The 20,539-nt window shown below is 41.8% G+C and overlaps 1 protein-coding gene across 1 annotated transcript in view; it reads right to left on the bottom strand.

Moving 5' to 3' along the window:
• Nucleotides 1-393: 393 nt before the first annotated feature.
• Nucleotides 394-20,539, bottom strand: part of LOC145414020 (uncharacterized) — a 24,556-nt gene continuing 4,410 nt past the window's right edge. Inside the window, exons 2-8 of the mRNA XM_080283588.1 lie at nt 13,164-13,836; nt 12,107-12,194; nt 11,133-11,234; nt 6,602-6,710; nt 3,452-3,606; nt 2,497-2,626; nt 394-515 (exon numbers count right to left, since the gene is read on the bottom strand). Of these exons, the coding sequence (XP_080139714.1) occupies nt 394-515; nt 2,497-2,626; nt 3,452-3,606; nt 6,602-6,710; nt 11,133-11,234; nt 12,107-12,194; nt 13,164-13,836 (1,379 nt within the window). The remainder of the gene's footprint in view (nt 516-2,496; nt 2,627-3,451; nt 3,607-6,601; nt 6,711-11,132; nt 11,235-12,106; nt 12,195-13,163; nt 13,837-20,539) is intronic.

Here is a 20,539-nt window from a genome sequence, read left to right as displayed (position 1 = left end):
CTGGTTAATTAATTGTTTGTACACGCATCTGTTTTGTCTGTGTTTATACTTCATGTTCTTTTTATGTTAAGTGTGTATCTACAAACTTTCTGCTTGGTTGTTTTTGCGGGAAGAAGGCTGTGAATGTCAGTATGAGTTCCATGAGCAGGTGTGAAGGCTAAAGAAAAGGAAATATTGTACACTGAATCTAGAAGGACTTTTGAAGACGTTGAGTTCGAATTTAAAAACTTCCTGTTTGATATCGATTTTTCTTTTTTGTCACGAGGACCACAAACAGGTCCATGAGCTGGTCTGAAGACACGAAAGAGAAGATATTTTGCCCTGAAACAAGTCGTAATTTTTTAAGACGAAGTGAGCATGATTTGGTATTTATAAGGTTTCTTCTTGACTGTATCACGAGGACTGGGTCAGGTGGAGGCAGGTGGAGAACGGTAGTAACAATGTCAGCAGCAGGTGCGGGTCAGGTCCCTGGTGTCGCCATGTGCCAGACACCTGCATAGCGGCTGGGGCCTCACCTGGCGAAGGAAGGAGACGGGATATCACACAGTGCAATGGAAAGCAAAAAAAGAAAGAAAAGAAAGAAAGACAAAAGAAGAAAGAAAGAAAGAAAGAAAAGAGAAGAAAAAAGAAAGAAAAGTTTATCGAGAACATTAGCGTCATCAGCCAACTGATTCTAGCGACGTGTTTATTTATTTACTTATTGCTATCTTCACTTGATTTTATTCCGCTTGTGGGATATCTCTTGCAGCGAAGGAGGAGGTTAAAACTATATATATTCCAATTTAAATTCGAAAAATTTCTCCGAAGTTTAATAAAATCGTCTGGAGATAAATGTGAAAGACGTCATACAGGAAAAGAATTTAAGATATATTTTCAACACTGTCCCAATCATCCCCAGACTGACATTGTATCTGTGTGTGTGTGTGTGTGTGTGTGTGTGTGTGTGTGTGTGTGTGTGTGTGTGTGTGTGTGTGTGTGAGATCTAAATAAAATCACCTAGAGGCAAAAAAATAAACTAATCTAATGCACAATTTATCGAATAAGTAAATATTAATCTTGCTTCCCCAGTTTATTTAATTATATAAACTTAGAGGAGGCATATAGTAATGAAGGAATCAGACATTGCGTTAGTCTTGAGATAAATAAAGTATGATGATGATGATGATGATGATGATGATGGTGACGGTAATGACGGGAATGATGATGATGATGATGATGATGGTAGTCCGAGTGGCCATAAATTCAGCAACATTTTACCTTTGACAATTTTTGACAGAATAATATTAGGTTATTTGCCATGCCAGTTTTATGAAGCATTCCATCAAAATCATAATATTTTTTGAACTGGAATGTCAATCGCTGCCTCAACAAGCTACAAAAACATTATATGGTATCGCGTGTATGTGAAAATGTTACTCTCGAATTTGTTATATGTGATTTGGGGTTTATGGTGAGTGTTTTAGCTGTTAGTATATGGTAGTCACACACACACACACACACACACACACACACACACACACACACACACACACACACACACACACACACACACACACACGCAACCATACTCGACCACATCTAATGCACTGGCACACCATACACTGTCACACCACACACTGCAACACCACACACTGCCACAACACACACTGCCACACCACATAACGCCACGCCACACACTGCCACTTCTCTTACACAGTCACATCACACACTGCCACACCGTACACTGCCACACTACACACTGCAACACCTCACACGTCCAAAGTTTCTATACTACACAAAGATTATATTAACATTGTGCATTTTCAGATAGTCTCAGATCCATCACATATTACTGCCGTCTTTATCTGCATAATTCATCAGCTCCCTGTTGGACACATGATTGCTATTCTACTGTAATAATGAACGTAAAACACATCATTAATGCCATAGTACCAATGTTTATAGTACATGCACTCGAACTGGCCTGTCTTCCTCCAGCACATGTGGAAAAGCCTCTAAGATCACCCCCAGATTACGGAATCCCTTGTAAGGTCAGAGGAAATCCTTCTCTACACATAATCATATAAAAGAGAAGAGAGTTGTCGAGTACGGGAAATACAGCTACTATTCACTGTAACTCATTCGTTTGCGGAAGAGAGGGTGAGAAAGGGTTCCCCAAAACAGTGAACTGACAGGCCTGAGCTGCTTATGGTATGTGTCCTCCTTGACTTTCTAATTGATGGGTTTAGATATAGCCATCCTTAGCGCGTATACTAAGAGAGGAGGTTCCGTGAGCTGCATGGGTTTGTTTGAGTTTTAGGTTAGGTAGAACAAAGTGAAAAGAACACACTTGTTGAAGGGGCTAACAGCACAGTTGCCACAGTAATACACCTATCACAAAAATAAATCTATCACTAAAACCTATAAGTCGCACCTAAAATCACACTTTCCGCAACAACACACATTTAACGACAAGCCTAAAGCACAGGCGCCACAAACACAGTCACAATAACTCACCTGCTATGATGTGCAGCGTGATTGATGCAGGTGTGGAGTTGGGTGGATGGCAGGTGTAATTTCCTGAATCCTTGCGCCCCACGCCTGTCAGTGTTAAAAGGCTGCCGTCACCTGTGTTGTGCACCGATACCTGTACGGAAGCACGGGTGGGAAAAACAGTACTTGAAATTAATGGTGAAACTTGTACTAACAAGGAAAAAAAAAAAAAAAAAAAACTAACAAATTGCCAATACTGTGACAGGACTCGAACCCAGGACCCTTAGATAGATAGACTGATTGATAGATATAAATAGATAGATACAATAGATAAAAAGGTAGGTATGATATGTATGTTCGTTCGCTCCAGAATGGATCTTTAATACTGGACTTCCTTATACATTTTCAAACGTTGGATGAAATGTTTTTTTGAATTTCTCAGGCATTTTATCACTATACTCGTAGCATACTGTACAGAAGTAATTTCATACAACATAATTATGAAATACCGTATACTATCCATTAAGGAATTTTTGTCCTACGGAAAAATATAATATACAGTATGAACTGCATAGCCCTTCAAATCCAGTGACGTATTTTTCTGTTACTTTTTGCAATATTTCCAGACAACTGTATTAAGCCAAGAAGAGCACCACAGCAGTTCTAGGGTATGTGAAGGCTATATCTCACCGCTGTAGTTCGGACAGTCTGTCTTGAGGTGAATAAAGTCGTCTGAGGGTCTTATGAATAATATTACAAAGGCGTCCTCTTACTGAAAGGGGGTTAACGCTCGTTTTGAAACCATCCATCACCTGGTGGACACACTGCAAGACCGTACACTCCTCAAGCAAAACCTGATTCACTCCCTTCCCTTCCCAGCCTCTATCTTATGCAAGGAAAAAGAAACCAAAGGCCAGATGCCAGCAAGATTGTCCCCTCTAAGGAAAAAATAAAAACAAAATAATAGTCAAATTCTGACCTGCCTGGCGGTGTGGAAGTTAATCATGGTGCGGTTGTGGTACCAGAAGACGTACTGCGGTGGCTGTGTGTGCTGGTGAAGGGTACAGTTGAGTGTCACGGAGCTCCCCTCGTGTACGTAACGCTCTGGGCCGCCACCTATCTCACTCCACGCCTCTGTAGTCCGTGCAGGGGTGAGGGAGAGGCAGGGAAGTAGGTTAGACTAATGTGATATATATAAAAAGGCTGAAGTACCTACATGAGAAAGTCAGGGAAGAGGGAGTGCAGCAGAGTGAAGGCAACCGCAGTATTGTTTTCTTTTTCTTTTCTTTTCTTTTTTTAAATTGTCTGACTCTGGGCATATGCTTCAAATCCCATTTCCTGAGACCCGCGGTCCTCCTACATACTGCACCCCTCCACATGCCACCACTTCGGCGCTAACACCCACGGTCTATATTGAACACATTCTTAGGCTGTCTCATACTGGACTGGTGTACTTGTATTAGCGGGGCGTATTTTTACGTTACGGGTATTCTTAAAGATCAGTAAAGTATGCTCTAACTAAATTCAGATCCTTAAACTGTCCCCTGCCCCAGCCGGGATTTGAACCCGCGTCCTTTGAGACTGCAGGCCACCTTTCTACCGATTCTGCCCCTCTTGATTAGACCCTGTAGAGATCATGCATTATATTCCTGTTATCGCCAGAGGTTTTTTATTGATGTGAGAGGAAGCCTTGGCCTTTAAAGTGTGAAGTTGAAGAGAGTTGTGTAGGAACAGGCTTTAATGGCGACGTCTTGATTGTGAAGAAACAATTGGAGAGAATTTATTACCCCTTAATGTGGTCCAGCCTTCACTTGTTTAAATAATTTCGGTAAGAGTGAATGGAGAGTTTATTATTCCCCCCCTCCCCCCGTCTGATCCACGTTTAGTATATCTGTTCCTTAATCCAGTCCTTTATTGTCCAGTTACAAGCGTAGGGGTCCAGGGCCAGGATGCATTTAAAGTGAGGGTCGCCAGTCGCGGGTCCCTGAGTAGCACTATGAGAGCAATAAACACCACACACGCATCGGATACAAATTATTACGTGCCACTTGCAATTGGTGTGTGTGTGTGTGTGTGTCTGTGTGTGTGTGTGTGTGTGTGTGTGTGTGTATGTGTGTGTGTGTGTGTGTGTGTGTGTGTGTGTGTGTGTGAACAGAATAACTCAGAAAGTTTTAATTTGATTTTAACTACACTTGGTGGAAGGAATGAGGGTCACCCAAGGATGAGGTGATTTGATTTAGAGAATAAAATGTTAAAGGTAAAGGTCAGAGGGAAAGACCAGCTCGAGGGTTTTGATCCGATTTTGACCAAACGCAGTGGAAGGGTTGAAGATCGGGCAAGAATGAAGTGATTCAATGGTGTGGACAATAGGTCAAAGGTCAGAGTCACAGAGTAAAGTCAAAGATTCGGCCTTTTAAAGCAATTTTGACCTTATTCAGACCAGACTTGGTGGATGGGTTGAGGGTCAGTCAAGAATGAAATGAACTGACTCTGAGAGCAATAAATAAAAGATCAACAGGCAAGATCAACTCAGTTTTTATCCAGTTTAAACCAAACCATGTGGAATATGATATGTAGGAGGACTACTGGGCCTTGAGAGCAGGCTGTCAGGCCTATGCCCAGAGTCGAGCACATAAAAAAAAAAAAAAAAAAAAAAAAAAGATGAAAGTCAGGCAAGGAAGAAGTAATTCGAATTTGAGAGCGATGGGGGGAAAGAATCATGTTGGCAGGGCAAGGAGAAGGTTGGACCCCTTGCCACTAAGGCGGTGATTGTGTGTTCTCTGTGTGCACCTCCTTGTAATCTGTATAACACCGTCAAGGAACACTCATGACTTATACTAGATTCCACCTACCTTACCCCCTCCCATCTTACTTCATTTGTTTTTAATTCTTGCTGCCACTATATGGTTTTATGCAGGTTTGAAGGGACTCTTGGAACAGGAGGATTTAGATAAAGCCATTTATTATTCCCTTCACCCTTTAGATTAACTAAATGGTTAGGAGGTACCTGGAGTTAAAGTAATCATACTGAAGGGGTTAAGTGGAACGTAGAAGGATTGCTGGGCCGTAGGGGACGAGCTGTTAAGTCTATTGCAATGAGTTGGACTAATAATAATAATAATAATAATAATTAGAACACCTTAAAATTGTACGAGGACAATTTTCATAAAGAAAAACTTCCCACAGCCACTGCCTACCAGAAGCCGAGCTATAAAGGGACCTTGAGGTCAGTGTGGCTGATCTTGTGCGGGTCACCTTAGGTCATCACAGTCTATAAGGCCACCAAGTTTAGTGGCACTCGTTTTAGTCTTTCATGTAAAATCAGGTGACTTGTCTGTCTTCCGAAGCAGTCCAACATTTTGGACCATAGGCGATATCAGAGAATAATTATCCGATCTGGACTACATTAAGCAGTGCATTCTGGCCACGGCCAAGGTATATGCCATTAAAATTTCATCCCTCTAAATTGAGTGGTTCTTGGGTTTTAGGTCACATTTGTCCCGGATCCTATCGGGGTTCCGGTAGTCGGATCAGGAGGCTATTTGGTCAGGTGAAGCGGCCAACCAGTACTAAAATATGGCAAAGAATGAAGGCTGTAGCTCCAACGGTATGCGAGTGACAGCCATTTAAATCTCCTTTCGAATAATGATAATATTGACAAAACAAAAAAATTTCCCACAGCGATATGAGAAGTGCTAATAGTAATAATGACAATGGCAGCAGCTACAGTGTGAAGCTGGAAAAGAGTTCATCTGTCATCAACAATATCAAATCGTCAGAAAGCAACCAAAACGCAAAATCTGAGGCCATCATAGATGCAAGCGACAGAACGGTCGTATTTATATTATAAGGACCCGGTTTCTGTATGTTTTGGTCTGTTACCGTAACACAGCAAAAACGGCGCAATGTAGTTTTTTTTTTTTTTTTTTTTTTTTTAGAGCAAGGTACCGTTAAAATACTCTAACTTGAAGAATAAAACAATTTCTGGCCTTTTGACATCGAGCGGAGGCCGCTGAAGGCGGCCTTTAAGCGAGTATAACAATAAATGATGATGGGAAATGCAAGAGAGCTGAGTACAAAACTGTGATATGAAAACACGCGAGAACTTGAAAATACTTTGGTAACTTACTTGTGACGGTGAGTGTTGAGGTGAAAACCATGGGTGGGTGTGTGGACAGCTGGCACACGTACACACCTGCGTCCCGCTCGTGTGCGTATCTCACCTGTAGCGTCCATTCCTGAAACTCACACAGACACACATACACGCAATATATAATAACTCCTGCAATATTCTTATGCAGGGTGGTCCATGTATTGCACACTTCTTGCCACCTGTTGACATATTTTCGTGTGTTGTTGCAAGGACGGCGTAGTTAGCCTATCACACACACACACACACACACACACACACACACACACACACACACACACACACACATCACGTAAACAGGACACATAGTTTTCCAGTTACACATGCAGGTTTCAAAAATTTAGTCCGAGCGAACAGACTGGGGTAAAAATAAATAAATAAATAAGTAAAAATCAAGCTATTTCGAGGTTGGGCCTGGATGGACGACTTCGGCCTTCAAGATTCTCAAAATGTTTACGGCAAGAAATACGAGACCAAAATAAATAAATAAATAAATAAAAATCCATTTGCTGCTTCCCTCCTGACACAGTAAATAAATAAAAAACAAAAATACATCTAGTGTCCAACTTTTGAGAGAGGCGAGCTTATTATGTTATGGAAGGACAAATGCTCAGAACAGGGAATCTATGCACGATGGAGAGTGTGTAAGAGCACTGATGAAAACTGTGTTCAAAGTTGAATTGACTGAGAGTGAGGGAGGGTGACAGGGAGAGTGAATGCAGTGGGAAGAGAGAGTGAAATTGTGGGTGAGAGTGAATGGAGCAGGAAAAGAGAGAGTAAGAGTGAGGATAAGAGTGAATGGAGTGAGAAAAGAGAGTGAGAGTGACTAAATCAACCCGGAAAAGAGAGAAAGAGTGTGTGTGTGTGTGTGTGTGAGGGTAAGTTGCAGGAGAGTGACCCAGAAAAGGGAAAATAAGTTTGAACAAAAAATCTAAAAGAAGGAAAGTGAAATTGAAAGCTGGGGGGAGAGGGAGAGTGAAAGAGTGACAGGAAGGAGAGTGAGTGTATGATTTTTAGGAATAATTTTAGAGGGAGGACAAGAGTGACGAGGAGTAGGAAGGGGTAAGAGTGAGGGCAAGAAGATGAATGAGAGAGAAGAGGAAGCGAGAATGAGAATTAAAAAATATATATATATGACAAAAAAACTAGAAAATATGACGAACCTAGGAAGCAATTTCTCTCTCTCTCTCTCTCTCTCTCTCTCTCTCTCTCTCTCTCTCCAAGTAAATTCAATGCATAAATTTCTCCCAAGATGACGTAGTGACACACCTTTGCAATCACCCTAACCCAGCCTTCCTCACCTTTTTCTTCTCTCCATTCCCTCCTCATTCCTCCCTTCTCTCCCTCCCTTCCTTCCTCCCTCCTTTCCTCTCTTTTTCTTTCTGCATTTGCCTCTTCCTCTCTCCTTTCCTTCCTCTCAGTCTCTCTCCTCTCCATCCTTCTTCCTTTCTTTTCTTCGTATCTCCCTTTCCCCCATCCCTCTTTATCTCTTCTCGTCCTCTCTTCCTCCCTATCTCCCTTTCCCCTCTCTTTCTCTCTCTCTTCCTTTCCATTTCTCCTCCTCTCTCCCTTTCCCTTTCTCGTTCTCTCTCCTTTCTTCCCTCTTTCCCTCTCTTTCTCACTTTCCTCCCTCTCTCCCTTCCTGCGTAACAGTCATTCTTTCCTTCTCTCCCTTCCGTTCCTCCATCAGTTCTCTCCCGTCCCTATCTCTCTCCTCTCCCTCTGTTCCTTTTTCCCTTCCCTCCCCTCCATTTATTCCCGTCTCTTTTTCACCCCCTCCTTCTCCTCTCTTCTCCACTCCCTCCTCCTCCTTTCTTCTCCAATCTCTCCCACTCCTTTCTTCTCCAGTCCGTCCTCCTCCTCCTCCTCCTCTCTTCTCCATCCCCTCCTTCTCCTTTCTTCTCCAATCCCTTCTCCATCGCCTCCTTTCTTCCTCCCTCCTAACACACCCACATCGCAGCTGGAAGAGTCTGGGGTTCGATTCTCATGCCGGTCAGACTTTTCGGCGCAGTTTGTTTCCCCTCTGACCTAATCACCCAGCTGTACAAATGGGGACCTGGATGTAACGTAGACTGTTGTGTGTTGTGAAGGGGAAAGAGACGGACCAGGAAAAATATTGACTGCCTTATTGACACGCACAGTCGATAGGCAGTTATCTAAGTCATCTTCCATTACTGTTTTATTTTTGGCCTCTCGTCGGTTCTATGGAAGCTCTCAAACACATCATGCTAAGCGATTTGTTTTAGTTATTGTTCCTTGCCGTCCTCTTCTGTATCATTTAAATCATTCAACTAACCACCATACTCAGCATACATAACATAGCGGCTGATATCAACTTCCCGTATCCAGAAATAAATCACAAAGGAAGAAGTGCTACGGGGCTTCCTTAATGGACGAGCATACAAACTCTGGTGCCATTTAAACGGTTTCATTCAGCTTTGGAGGGCATTATTTAATCCGTCCAGGTCTCAGGTTCTTCGCTATGCTGCATTCAACAAGCCCAAAGTCAAGATGGCCAAGTTTAAGACAACAGATGAGATAAACAAAATTGTCAAACTGCTTTCCACTTTTCATAACGAGATCAGGGTTTGTATTCTCGTCGCCTAGCACCTTTTCCTTAGCGACTTATTTTGTTTATTACACCTTGCTACTCTTGTATACTGTACTGTTTATAGATTTTTATTTCCAAGCTACGTTACATAAATGGCATTAAAGTTATTATTAATGAGCTCTGTGAAGAAACAAATCGCTGAGGATGAGGTGTTAGGGATCTTCCTTAACCGACGTGAATATTGGCCCATGATCTGAGAAGAAAGGTCAGGCTTCTCATGTTTTCTTTTTTGTTTTTTGTTTTTTTCCATTATACGTCTCAGTACTGTCAAAAATTGGAGGGCTGACTTTCTCTTCGCGGTATTTGAATCCATCCATTGTGCATACATCCCTACATCTTACCGCTACTGTTTTACTGTGTTTGTTTTACTGTGGTGTCATTTTACAGCTCAGCATTCTGGATGGAGAGATGGCAGATTTATGGCAACTATGACATCCAGTCTTTTAAACGTAATATGTCCAGGCATCTTGAAATGATTGGATCTTGAATTTGGCTTTTTTGTTTTTCTTGGAGGGAACATCTTGCAGCCTCATAGCCTTTATTTCCTTCCTTCTTGAAATAATAAATAAATAAATAAAAGGATAACTGAGGTGTGGAGGGTAAATTCATAGTACTCTTTCTGGTTGTCAACATTTCACCATTTTTACCGTGCGGAATTCTTTACTGACGTAGTTACCGATGGCTGACTAGCAAGTGACTGAGAAGCACTCGTCGTTGACATTGTCTCACCATAAAACAAAGTAGTTTATGTACTCTTCTTTCCTACTTACAATACATCATCAGTGTCGCCGATGTGGTAGAAGATATATTTATTATTTTATTCAGTTTACATTGTGAACTGGGGGAAAGTAATAAATCAGGTTCACAGATAGCACTAAAACTTAAACAGTATTCAAAACAACTGTATTTTAATAGCAAGAGAGAATGACAGAGAAGCAAAACACATAGGGGATCACTCGATTATTTTATGAAGTATTTAGACACTCATATGAATATTTATGTTGAAGGCAACCGATGAGCAGCCGTCCTTGATTAAAATCTTAACATACAACGTAGCATATAAAAATAAATGTAGCTTAATGATGTAATTAGCCAAGTATTTTTATTGTGAAGCGGCTCTAGAATAATGATGTAATTAGCCAGGTATCTGTTACGTGAAGTCTATCTATCTATAGCCAGACGCCTTAATCCTGTAAGTGATGGCCACAAAAAAATCGCCTCAATGTCGCCTTGTCCCCTGCCACTTCATTGCCCTGCTCCCAGCTCACACCCCCCTCTCATATACCTCTTCACTCCATCCCTCCATCTCATCCTTGGCCTCCCCCTCCCTCTCTCCCCCTCCACCTCACTCACATATACTTTCCTCGTCAGTCTCTCATTCTCCATCCTCTCCACATGGCCAAACCACCTCAGTGTGTTTCTCCTAATGCTTCCTATCACATCCACACCACAACGTTTCTTCACGTCCTTATTTGTCAGTCTATCTCTCCATGCGATTCCACATGCTTCTCTCAAATAACTCATTTCCACTGCTCTCACTCTCGACTTCTGTCCCTCCAACAAGGTCCAAGCTTCACTTCCATACGTTAGAGTTGGTATCACAATACTGTCATGTAATAGCTTTTTCACGTCCATGCTCACTTCCCTGTTTCTTATCACTGCTTTCAAAGAACCAGCAACCTTTCTTCTTTGTTGTGCCCTTTCAAGCACTTCACCCTCTAAACTTCCATCCTTACCCATCATACTACTCAAGTACTTAAATGCACTCACATTTTCCATTTCCTCCTCATTCAGCCTCACTGTACATTCACTGACTTCATTTCTCTTGAAGAGAGAGAGACTGGAGATTAATGATGTAGCTTGCCAAGTATCTATACTGTGAAGAGACTGTGTACTCACTTGTCTGTGCCTGTTGTATGTGACGGAGAATCGGTCGTCGTTGGTGTAGGTCTGACGGCCCACGGTGATCAGGTGGTGGTCCCTCAGCCGAATCCACGACACCTGCAATGTACTAATTATTTACAAAGAGGTGCTTGGTGGCCGAGTGGTTAAGATGCACCAGTCGGAGTGACAATCTTCCTCAAGTTCACCGCTAGGAGGTGACTGGAGGTTTTTATTTTTTCGATAATGCAATGCCACCAAGGGGATTAGGCTGGTCATCTACCCTGATATGTACTGAACTGCAGTAACCTAACCTCATCTCCCTACAACTCGAGGGGTTAAGATAACACTGGCTTTGCCGTTGCCATCACGATGAAAAGTTGCCCAGCACTTCCATGCCGGTTGTGGCAGTAGAAGGTGTGCCATAGAATATTCTTTGTGAGAGCATTGTTCAGCACTCCAGAGCAGAGTACGGTTAGACACTCGTATGTCTCTGACGGTCGGTTAAGATTAAGCAATAGGAGAGGCAGGACATATTGGTGGCAAAGGACTGTCGACAGTATTTCTCGTGATAGTAAACAAATTATAAGTAAACTCGTGAACCATACATCCTTTTCCCTTCTACCCCTACTCCTCGTTGAAAGGAAGTCACAGCCAGGCCTTCACTCCGAGGATACGGCTGTCGCTGATGGTTTACAGCTTGTCTAGCCTGCAGAAGTGTCAGTGCGAAGTAGTCCTTGTGCAGTCTAGAGAAGTTTCAAGTTGTACGGTGTGAAACGCTGCCTACGATTTCCCTCCAGTCAGGGGTACGATTAGGGGATAAACAGAAACTATGGTTCAGGGAGTGTACCACGTCATTCAGACCCTTTTAACACCTTCAGTACGTCTCTCTCTCTCTCTCTCTCTCTCTCTCTCTCTCTCTCTCTCTCTCTCTCTCTCTCTCTCTCTCTCTCTCACACACACACACACACACACACACACACACAACTCACCATCTCATGATCTGCCTTGTTGTGGATCACGCAGGGTATGCTGGCGGTGGTGCCTGACTGAACCTCCACCACACTGCCGTTCACTCCCCTGCAACACACACACACACACACACAAAGCCAGTTGAGTAGAGATAAGCTTAAACACTGAGTATAACACCACTCTATAAGTATATGATAAAAAGTATAATATAACATGATATCAAGTAAATGTAAAATAAACAATATAACATCTCTATAAGCATGTGATATAGAAATAATTTAACATAACCCTGTAAGTATGTGATAAGGAAATAATATAACTCTATAAGCATGTGATAAAGAAATAATATGATTCTATAAGTATGTGATAAATAATATACCATGACTGTATAAATATGTGATTAGTGTACAGTATGTCCTGATCTCGACAAGGAAGCAGAGAAACACAAAATTCTCCGACGCTTATGCATATTCACATCATTTTAGGGATTCTGAGATGAAGTGCAAACATGTCACTTTACATTCACTGATTAAATGACTTTTCAGGGTGTACACGGCAGGGGATGGAACTCAGAAACCTCCCCCATACACAGTACTCAATTTCCTCGTTGCATTGGTGTGTATAAATCTGTGCTCTACTGGTTTGTGACAGCCCTGCATGTGTCAAGTTCGCTGGGGTGAAACGTACATCGGAATATGTTTGACCTTGAACACTGCTTTTGCAAGAGAACTATTTGCTTTCCTTGCATAATCAGCATCATCCACTCCTTCAAAATTCTTTGGATGATGGTGGTTTGTGAGTTAAACAGACATACAGTGATATCTTTTGTACAAACAAGAAATGATTTCTTTGTAAAAGAAATATTGGGAGGAAGAAACATGATTAATGCACGTAGATTATGATCAGTGGGTATCCTGGGAATCTTATATACAAACACTAAATCTGTTAAAGTTTACATACTAACACTAAATCTGTTAAAGTTTACATACTAACACTAAATCTGTTAAAGTTTACTAAAATTTGTTATGGTGAAAACTGTTACTATTGTTAGTTAAATAAATAAGATGATGGACTTACTTGAAAATGGCTTTGGTGCTTCTGAGTGTGGGTTCTTCTTCCCAGGGTCCAACCAGCAGCGACGGGTTCTGCAGTCCCTCAGGGTTCACCGGAATAGCGGGGTCCCTGGTGGTGGTATCATCATGGTCTGTCTTGGGTCCAGCAGTCCATGTTCTTGGGGTCTGTAGGAACCCCTCACCGCTCCTCAGAAGGTAGGACCCCCTCGCCCTTACATCTTCATTAGGAGGTAGCGATGACGTGTTGAAGTCAGTACTGATGGGGCTACGGAAAGGTTGCAGGTTATGAGTACGTGAGACGTAGTCCATCCTGACGGGACTGTAGAAATATTGTGGGTTGTGTGGGTTGTGGTGGATGGTGGATGGTGGGAGAGGGTTGGGTCGGTGTGAGTCATAATACATGCTGGGTGGTGGCAGTGGGGTGGGTCGGTGAAACATTCCATCTTGGCGGTGGTGGTCATTCTCGTGTACATCATCCGTCTGATGCAGGTTGCCCTCTTTGTAGGATTCACCATGACTGTGGGAGTCTTGGTGGGAGAATGCCCTGCCATGAGTATGTGTGTTGTCCTGAGCATGTGTTACCTCTCTGTATGGATGTGGTTGATATGACAGGTGTGTTTGGTGGTGACTGTTGGGTCCATTATGGTGATGTGTACTGGCTGACACATCCACTGAGCCTGTGGGAGCAAGAAAAAATTGATTAATGAATTTTACTATTAGAGTGAGAGGAAAGGTACATCACTGTGCTTAACACTGTGGGAGTTAGCAGCAATATCGTACACATCGCAGAGACAAATTTATTTTGTCAAAGTTTATGAGTGCAACTGTATTACACTGATAATATCCCCTTAATTTTCTGACCTAATAGCAGCAGCATGCCAAGCGAATGTAGATTCAGCTGTATTATTGAATGCCATTCACTGCTAGTATGAACAAAATACTCTTATGACAAGTATTATTATTCTGTAAATATACCGGTAATCATTACGTTATGTAAACGTTCTCGAGTCGAGCACCAAAAAATTAGACTTCAGAATATAATTTTATCAGAAGTAACAAAATTTCTTGTTACACTCCTCCTTTACTGGGTTTTGCATTAAATTAAGTTTTGGTAGATACAGTATAATATGTCAATTTCTTTGGCCAGCACACCCTAAAGCTGGCGTCACAATAACGTATTTCGCCGAGCAGCTCATCAAGCAACCATATAATGCCGGCCACAGACTTACTTCGCCAGAGAATATAATTTTTACTCCCGGTTTGGCAAGTATCGAGATGCTATATCGTATGATCATCACAGTATCGAAAAACGACAAATAAAAACAAAATGTGATGCAGTCATAAAAATAAGAACATTTTCAAATACACAAGAGTATTTCCCTTAACCAACTCAGCAATAATAATTTTAACTGTTGCAATTCGATGTCCTCTTTTTGTCTGACTTACTCGCATCATGCACCAAGTACGAGACACGCAAGTTTTGAAGATCTTACTGGTAAATCTATCTATCTATTGCCAGACGCCTCAATCCCGTTTGGGGTGGCCACAAACAAATCGCCCTGTCCCCCGCCATTTCACTGCCCTGCTCCCAACTCATACCCCCCTCTCTCATATACCTCTCCACCCCATCCCTCCATCTCATCCTCGGCCTCCCCCCCCCTCTTCCCCCCTCCACCTCACTCACATACACTCTCTTCGACAGTCTTTCACCCTCCATCCTCTCCACATGGCCAAACCACCTCAGTGTGTTCCTCATAACGCTTCCTATCACATCCACATCCACACCACAACGCTCCTTGATATCCTCATTCGTCAGCCTGTTTCTCCATGTGACTCCACAGGCTCCTCTTAAATAACTCATTTCCACTGCTCTCACTCTTGACTTGTGTCCTTCCAACAATGTCCAAGCTTCACTTCCGTACGTTAGAGTTGGTATCACAATACTGTCATGTAGTAACTTTTTCACTTCCATGCTCACTTCCCTGTTTCTTATCACTGCTTTCAAAGAACCAGCAACCTTTCTTCCCTGCTGTACCCTTTCAAGCACTTCACCCTCCAAACCTCCATCCTTACTCATCACACTACCCAAGTACTTAAACGTACTCACATTTTCCAATTCCTCACCATCCAACCTCGCTGTACATTCACTAACTTCACCTTACTCAAAGACCATCACTTTACTCTTCCCTACATTCACCTTTAGATTCCGTTTCTTACACACTCTCTCAAACTCATCCACCAAGCCTTGCAGCTCCCCTTCGTCTTCACTCAACAACACAGTATCATCTGCAAACAACAGTACAGGGAGTTTCCAAACACTATCCTCTCTCACCAGGGCCACTCCAGCATCCACTACCCTACCTTGTACCTCTTTTATTACCCCATCCATGTACAGATTGAACAACCATGGAGACATGACACATCCCTGTTTCAAACCAACTTTCAAAGAGAAAAATTCACTTAGTTCACCATCCACACGCACTGCAGCCTTCGCACCATCGTACATACTCTTCACAGCATTCAACAACTTCCCATCTACTCCATATATTCTTAACACTTTCCACAATCCTTGTCTATCCACCCTGTCATATGCTTTCTCCAAATCCATGAAAGCCGCATACAACTTCTTTCCCTTCTCTAGAAACTTTTCCACTAAAGATCTAAGAATGAATATCTGATCTACACAACCTCTTCCCTTCCTAAAGCCTCCCTGTTCTTCTCCAACTAATTTCTCTGTTCTTTCTCTAACTCTGTCTATAAGTATCCTACCATACACTTTTCCTATTATACTAAGAAGACAAATGCCCCTATGATTACCATACACTTCTTTTTCCCCTTTTCCTTTGTACAAGGGAATAATTATACCTAACTTCCAATCCTCCGGGACTCTACCTTCCTCCAAGGCCAATCTGCACATCTTCCACATCCATTCTACTACTATCTCTCCCCCATGCTTCAGCATTTCACCACACACTCCATCAATTCCTGGGTCTTTCCCCAATTTAACTTTCTTCATTGCTTCCACAACTTCTATCCTACTGATTTCTTCCTGTCTTCTCACCTCCCTCCTTCTCCCAGCCATTCCCCAGCCACTTATACTCGCATTACTTCCATCCTCTACGTTCAACAATTCCTTAAAGTGTTCTCTCCATCTGTTCACTTTTTCTCCCTTCTCCACTAGTAATCTACCTTTTTTATCTTTCACTCCCCTACTAACTTCACTTTCACCCTGTCTTACTCTTTTCACTTCTCTCCAGAACATTTTCTTACAGTCCCTCCACTTTACACTCAAATTCCTTCCAAATTCCTCATCCACTCTCTTCTTACTCTCTCTTACTAATCTTTTCACCTCTCTCTTTCTTTCCACATATAACTCTCTCTTCCGCCTCTCAACTTCTTCCACGCCCCTATTTCTCATCCATTCATTGTATGCTTTCTTCTTTTGTGCCACAGCCTGTTTCACCTCTTCAGTCCACCACGCTGTTCCTTGCACCCCCCTCCGTCTTCTCTTCCTTCCACACACCACATCACATGCTGCACATATTTCTTCTGTAAATATCTTACACACACCTTCCACGTCTCCCATCTGCTCCAATTCATATTTGCCCAATCGTTCCTCCACTTCTCTCTTATACTCTGCCTTTTTCTCATCCTCTTGTAACCTTTCCACTCTCCTTGCAACTACTCCTTCCTCTCGTCTTTCCCTTCTTCTATTTCTCCATCTTACTTGCATTCTAATTCTGGCCACCACCAAGTAGTGGTCAGAAAGTCCACTCCCTCAACCTCTATACACTCTTGCATCCTTTACACATCTTCGCATCCGTTCATCCACACACACATAATCAAACATTGCCTTCCTTTCATTCAGTTCACCACCCACCCTTCTCATCACTCGCCATGTATACCTGTGGATCATTTTATGCCTGAAGAGGGTATTGGCTATCACCAACCCCCTCCCAGCACAAATGTCCACTAACGCACTCCCATTCTCATCTATCTCAGCAGGCACACCCCACTCACCAACTATTCCATCCACTTTCACATTCCCAACTTTACCATTCATATCACCAATCAAAAACGCTCTCTCATTCCTTCCAAACTTTTCCATGCACACTTCCACTTTTGTCCAGAACTCTTCTCTCACTCTTCTTGCACGATCTTGCGTTGGTGCATACACACACACAATCGCCCACATTTGTATACCAACTTTCAACTTTACCCACACAATCCTTGACCCAACTGATCCATACTGTCTTATGCTCCTCTTCCATCTTTTACTCACAACTATACATACTCCTTCCTTTGCCCTCTCATTCTCACCTACTCCTGCACATATACCCCATCCATACTCCCATTCTCTCACACTTTCTCCTCTCCATTTTGTTTCAGTTATTCCACATGCATCCACTTTCGCACCCTCAAGCACCTGGACAATCTCTCTCTCTTTCACCTCATCATTCGCTCCTCTTACATTCCATGTACTCATTACCAAGTCCTTTGTCCGGTCCTGGGTCGTCATCGTTTGGTCAGTCCTTGTCCGAGGCTTCTTGTTTGTTTTTTTAGTTAGTTGTTTTCCGGGGAGGGGCACTAACCCTGGTAAATGATATTGTAAATTCTCTAAATTACCAGCTGTTGCTCTTTTTTTTTTTTTTAACCTTAATCACGACTTGTCATTCGTAAGCAGGATTCATGTGGCCTACCTAGATGAGGAATTTCCTTTTGCTTCTAGTCTGTCGAAATGAAACCGTAAATTGTTTTTCGGTTTAAATTTGCAGTGAGAATCCCTGCGATATCATTGTATTTATCTTTATGTTTAGTATATGATATTATGAGTTACCAGTAATTGCGTGTACAAGTTTAGTAAAAATAATTCAGACATTGATTATTGGCCAACTGGCAGTTTACGTTGAAAAATGGGTATACTTTATACTTTTTCTTGGAAAGAACAATCTTGGTGGCTTCTAATCTTTGGTTCCTTCTTCCCTGTATTAAAAAAAAAAAAAAAAAAAAAAAACGAAAAAAAAAAATATATAATTACAGACATGATCTCTTTATTCCTTACATGCCACCCAATCTCCTTAAACATACATACATGCATACGTTATACATTTAGAAAGAAAGAAAGATAGACAAATATATAGACAGATAGATTGAAAGGTATAATTTTCAATGACGTCAATTAATGATGAGCTGACTAAAACAAAACATGGCTATTCTCTTGCTTCCACACAAAAAGTCTTGCTAGAACTTGACTCTAGTTCCTACCATTTTTCCGGTACCGGTACATCAGCATTGGATTATCAGTATATTTTCCTAACCGCAATTATACCTTCAACATTTTGTATGATGAGAATCTGTTGCAAAACTAGACTGGTTATATTAATTTTATCTGCTTTGCTGCTTAACCAAGAAAAGACCAGTTTCCTTGTTTTTCATAATTCTTAAATTCACTGCCATCACTAACGTTATCCCTCAGATACGCAAACAGTGTTCTTGATCGAAGGTTTACATTGGGTATGAAGGTTGTAACCGTAAGTTAGACTGTGAATCTCAGCGCAGGCGAGCACAATGAGAGCCACTTAATACCCAGTGAGGAAACCCACACCAGCAGCACAAGCAGTAAAAGTGCTGCAGGTCCGGGTTCACAACAGTCTTATGAGCAAGTCCATGTCGTAACTGTAATTTGTTTTCGGAAGGAGGGCAATGAGAATGCTGCATCTTCCCATGTCTCTTATTCTTTCTCATACGAAACTCAGTGACGAGAGGAAAACTATCAATACGTTATATTGTTTTGGTGGAAGCATGTGGGAAAGGAGAATGCAGAGTGTTCCTATATCTGCAGTACTTCCTTCAGAGAGGGATTTGACAGTAAGTTTGTTTGTGAATGCCGCTCAAGGGGTAGAGGTTCTCGTCATATTTACTGTCGAGTCCCTACGGTACCTGGATATATTTTTACAGGAAGGACAAAGAGTGTAATCTTTCAGTGTCTGGTTCTCTCTGTAAGAGCAGATTATAGTTCCACAAAGAGAATTATATCAAGCCTTTTTTTACTCCCACCCTCGCAAGGCGTGAGTAGGGTAGAGTTTTGTTTTGTGTGTGTGTGTGTGTGTGTGTGTGTGTGTGTGTGTGTGTGTTTGGGTTAGCCAAACGGTGCACCTACTGTTCTGAGAAAAATTGGTCAGAGGTAAAGATCAAAGAACAAGGTCGAAGTTTGACCTTAACTGGAACAGTTTTTATCTGGTTTAAGCCAAACCTGGTGGAGGAACTGAAGGTAAGATAGGACTAAATGGATTTTGAGAACGATCAGTCAGAGGTCAGGGTCACAGGACAAAGTCAAAGCTGGACTCGTATGTCTGTGTGTGAAGGAAATAAGTGAAAATTTTGATCTAATTTGGACCAAAGTTGATGGAACGGTTAAGAAGCAGCCATAGGGTTAACCATTTATTTATTTATTTTTTTCTTTATAACGATGGGTCTAACGTGAAAGTCACATGGCAAGGTCAAGTAAAAATGTTTTTACCTGATTTAGATCAAACTTCGTAGAGGAGTTCGGATTAAGGAAAGACTAAAGGAGGCTCGATTTTGGGAACAATCAAAGGTGAAAATAATAGGAATAGGGCAAGTTCAAGATCACACGGCGAGGCAGCTCAAAAGGCCTGAATTCATTGGCTACTTGGTGGGAACGATAAGGGTTATGCAAAAATGAAGGTCAAGGCGAAGGTCAAGGTCACAGGGAAAAGTCGGCGTGGTGTTGCATTTTCTGAGTGCTTTACTTTCTTGTTTTCCTTTCTTTTTTTATTATTTTTTCCATAAAAGTTAGGAAGAATTGTAAAAATTCCCAAGTCTTTTTCTTCCTTCAGTTCAAATTGTGAGCTACGAGAGGGAAAGGATCGTAAGTCTGTTAGTGAATCTGGCCCCTGTGGACTCTTGAAAACTGACTGCAATTGATTTGCTGTCAGCTTGGGCCAATATTGACTCAGGTGACAAAATGCAGAGTGTCATTGTAAGGACCCTCTCCTTTTCGCTACGATGTCGTATTTTGTCCCTTTATTTAGCATGATTTTCTTTCAGTTTTGTTGTATTTTATGATCTATTATTTACCATGAGTTTTTTCACCCTCGTGTTCTGTTACTTAGCATGATTTTCTTCAGCTCTGTAATATTTCATGATGTTATTTACCCGGATTTTCTGCGGATTTGTCGTATTTTGTGCTCCATTATTTAGCATTATTTTCCTTAGCTTTGTCGTATTTCATGTTTTCTTCTTTATTGTAATTTTCTTAAGCTTTATCATATTCTGTGTTCTATTATTTAGCGTGATTTTCTTTGGCCTTGTAGTATTTTATGTTCTATTATTTACCATGATTTTCTTTGCCCTTAT

This window comes from Coenobita brevimanus, chromosome 98 (genome assembly GCF_032717465.1).
Source record: "Coenobita brevimanus isolate Jiangsu-jjx chromosome 98, ASM3271746v2, whole genome shotgun sequence".
In the NCBI taxonomy this organism is placed as follows: domain Eukaryota; kingdom Metazoa; phylum Arthropoda; class Malacostraca; order Decapoda; family Coenobitidae; genus Coenobita; species Coenobita brevimanus.
Note: the sequence above shows the minus strand (reverse complement) of the source record. Positions and strands in the feature narration are given on the sequence as shown.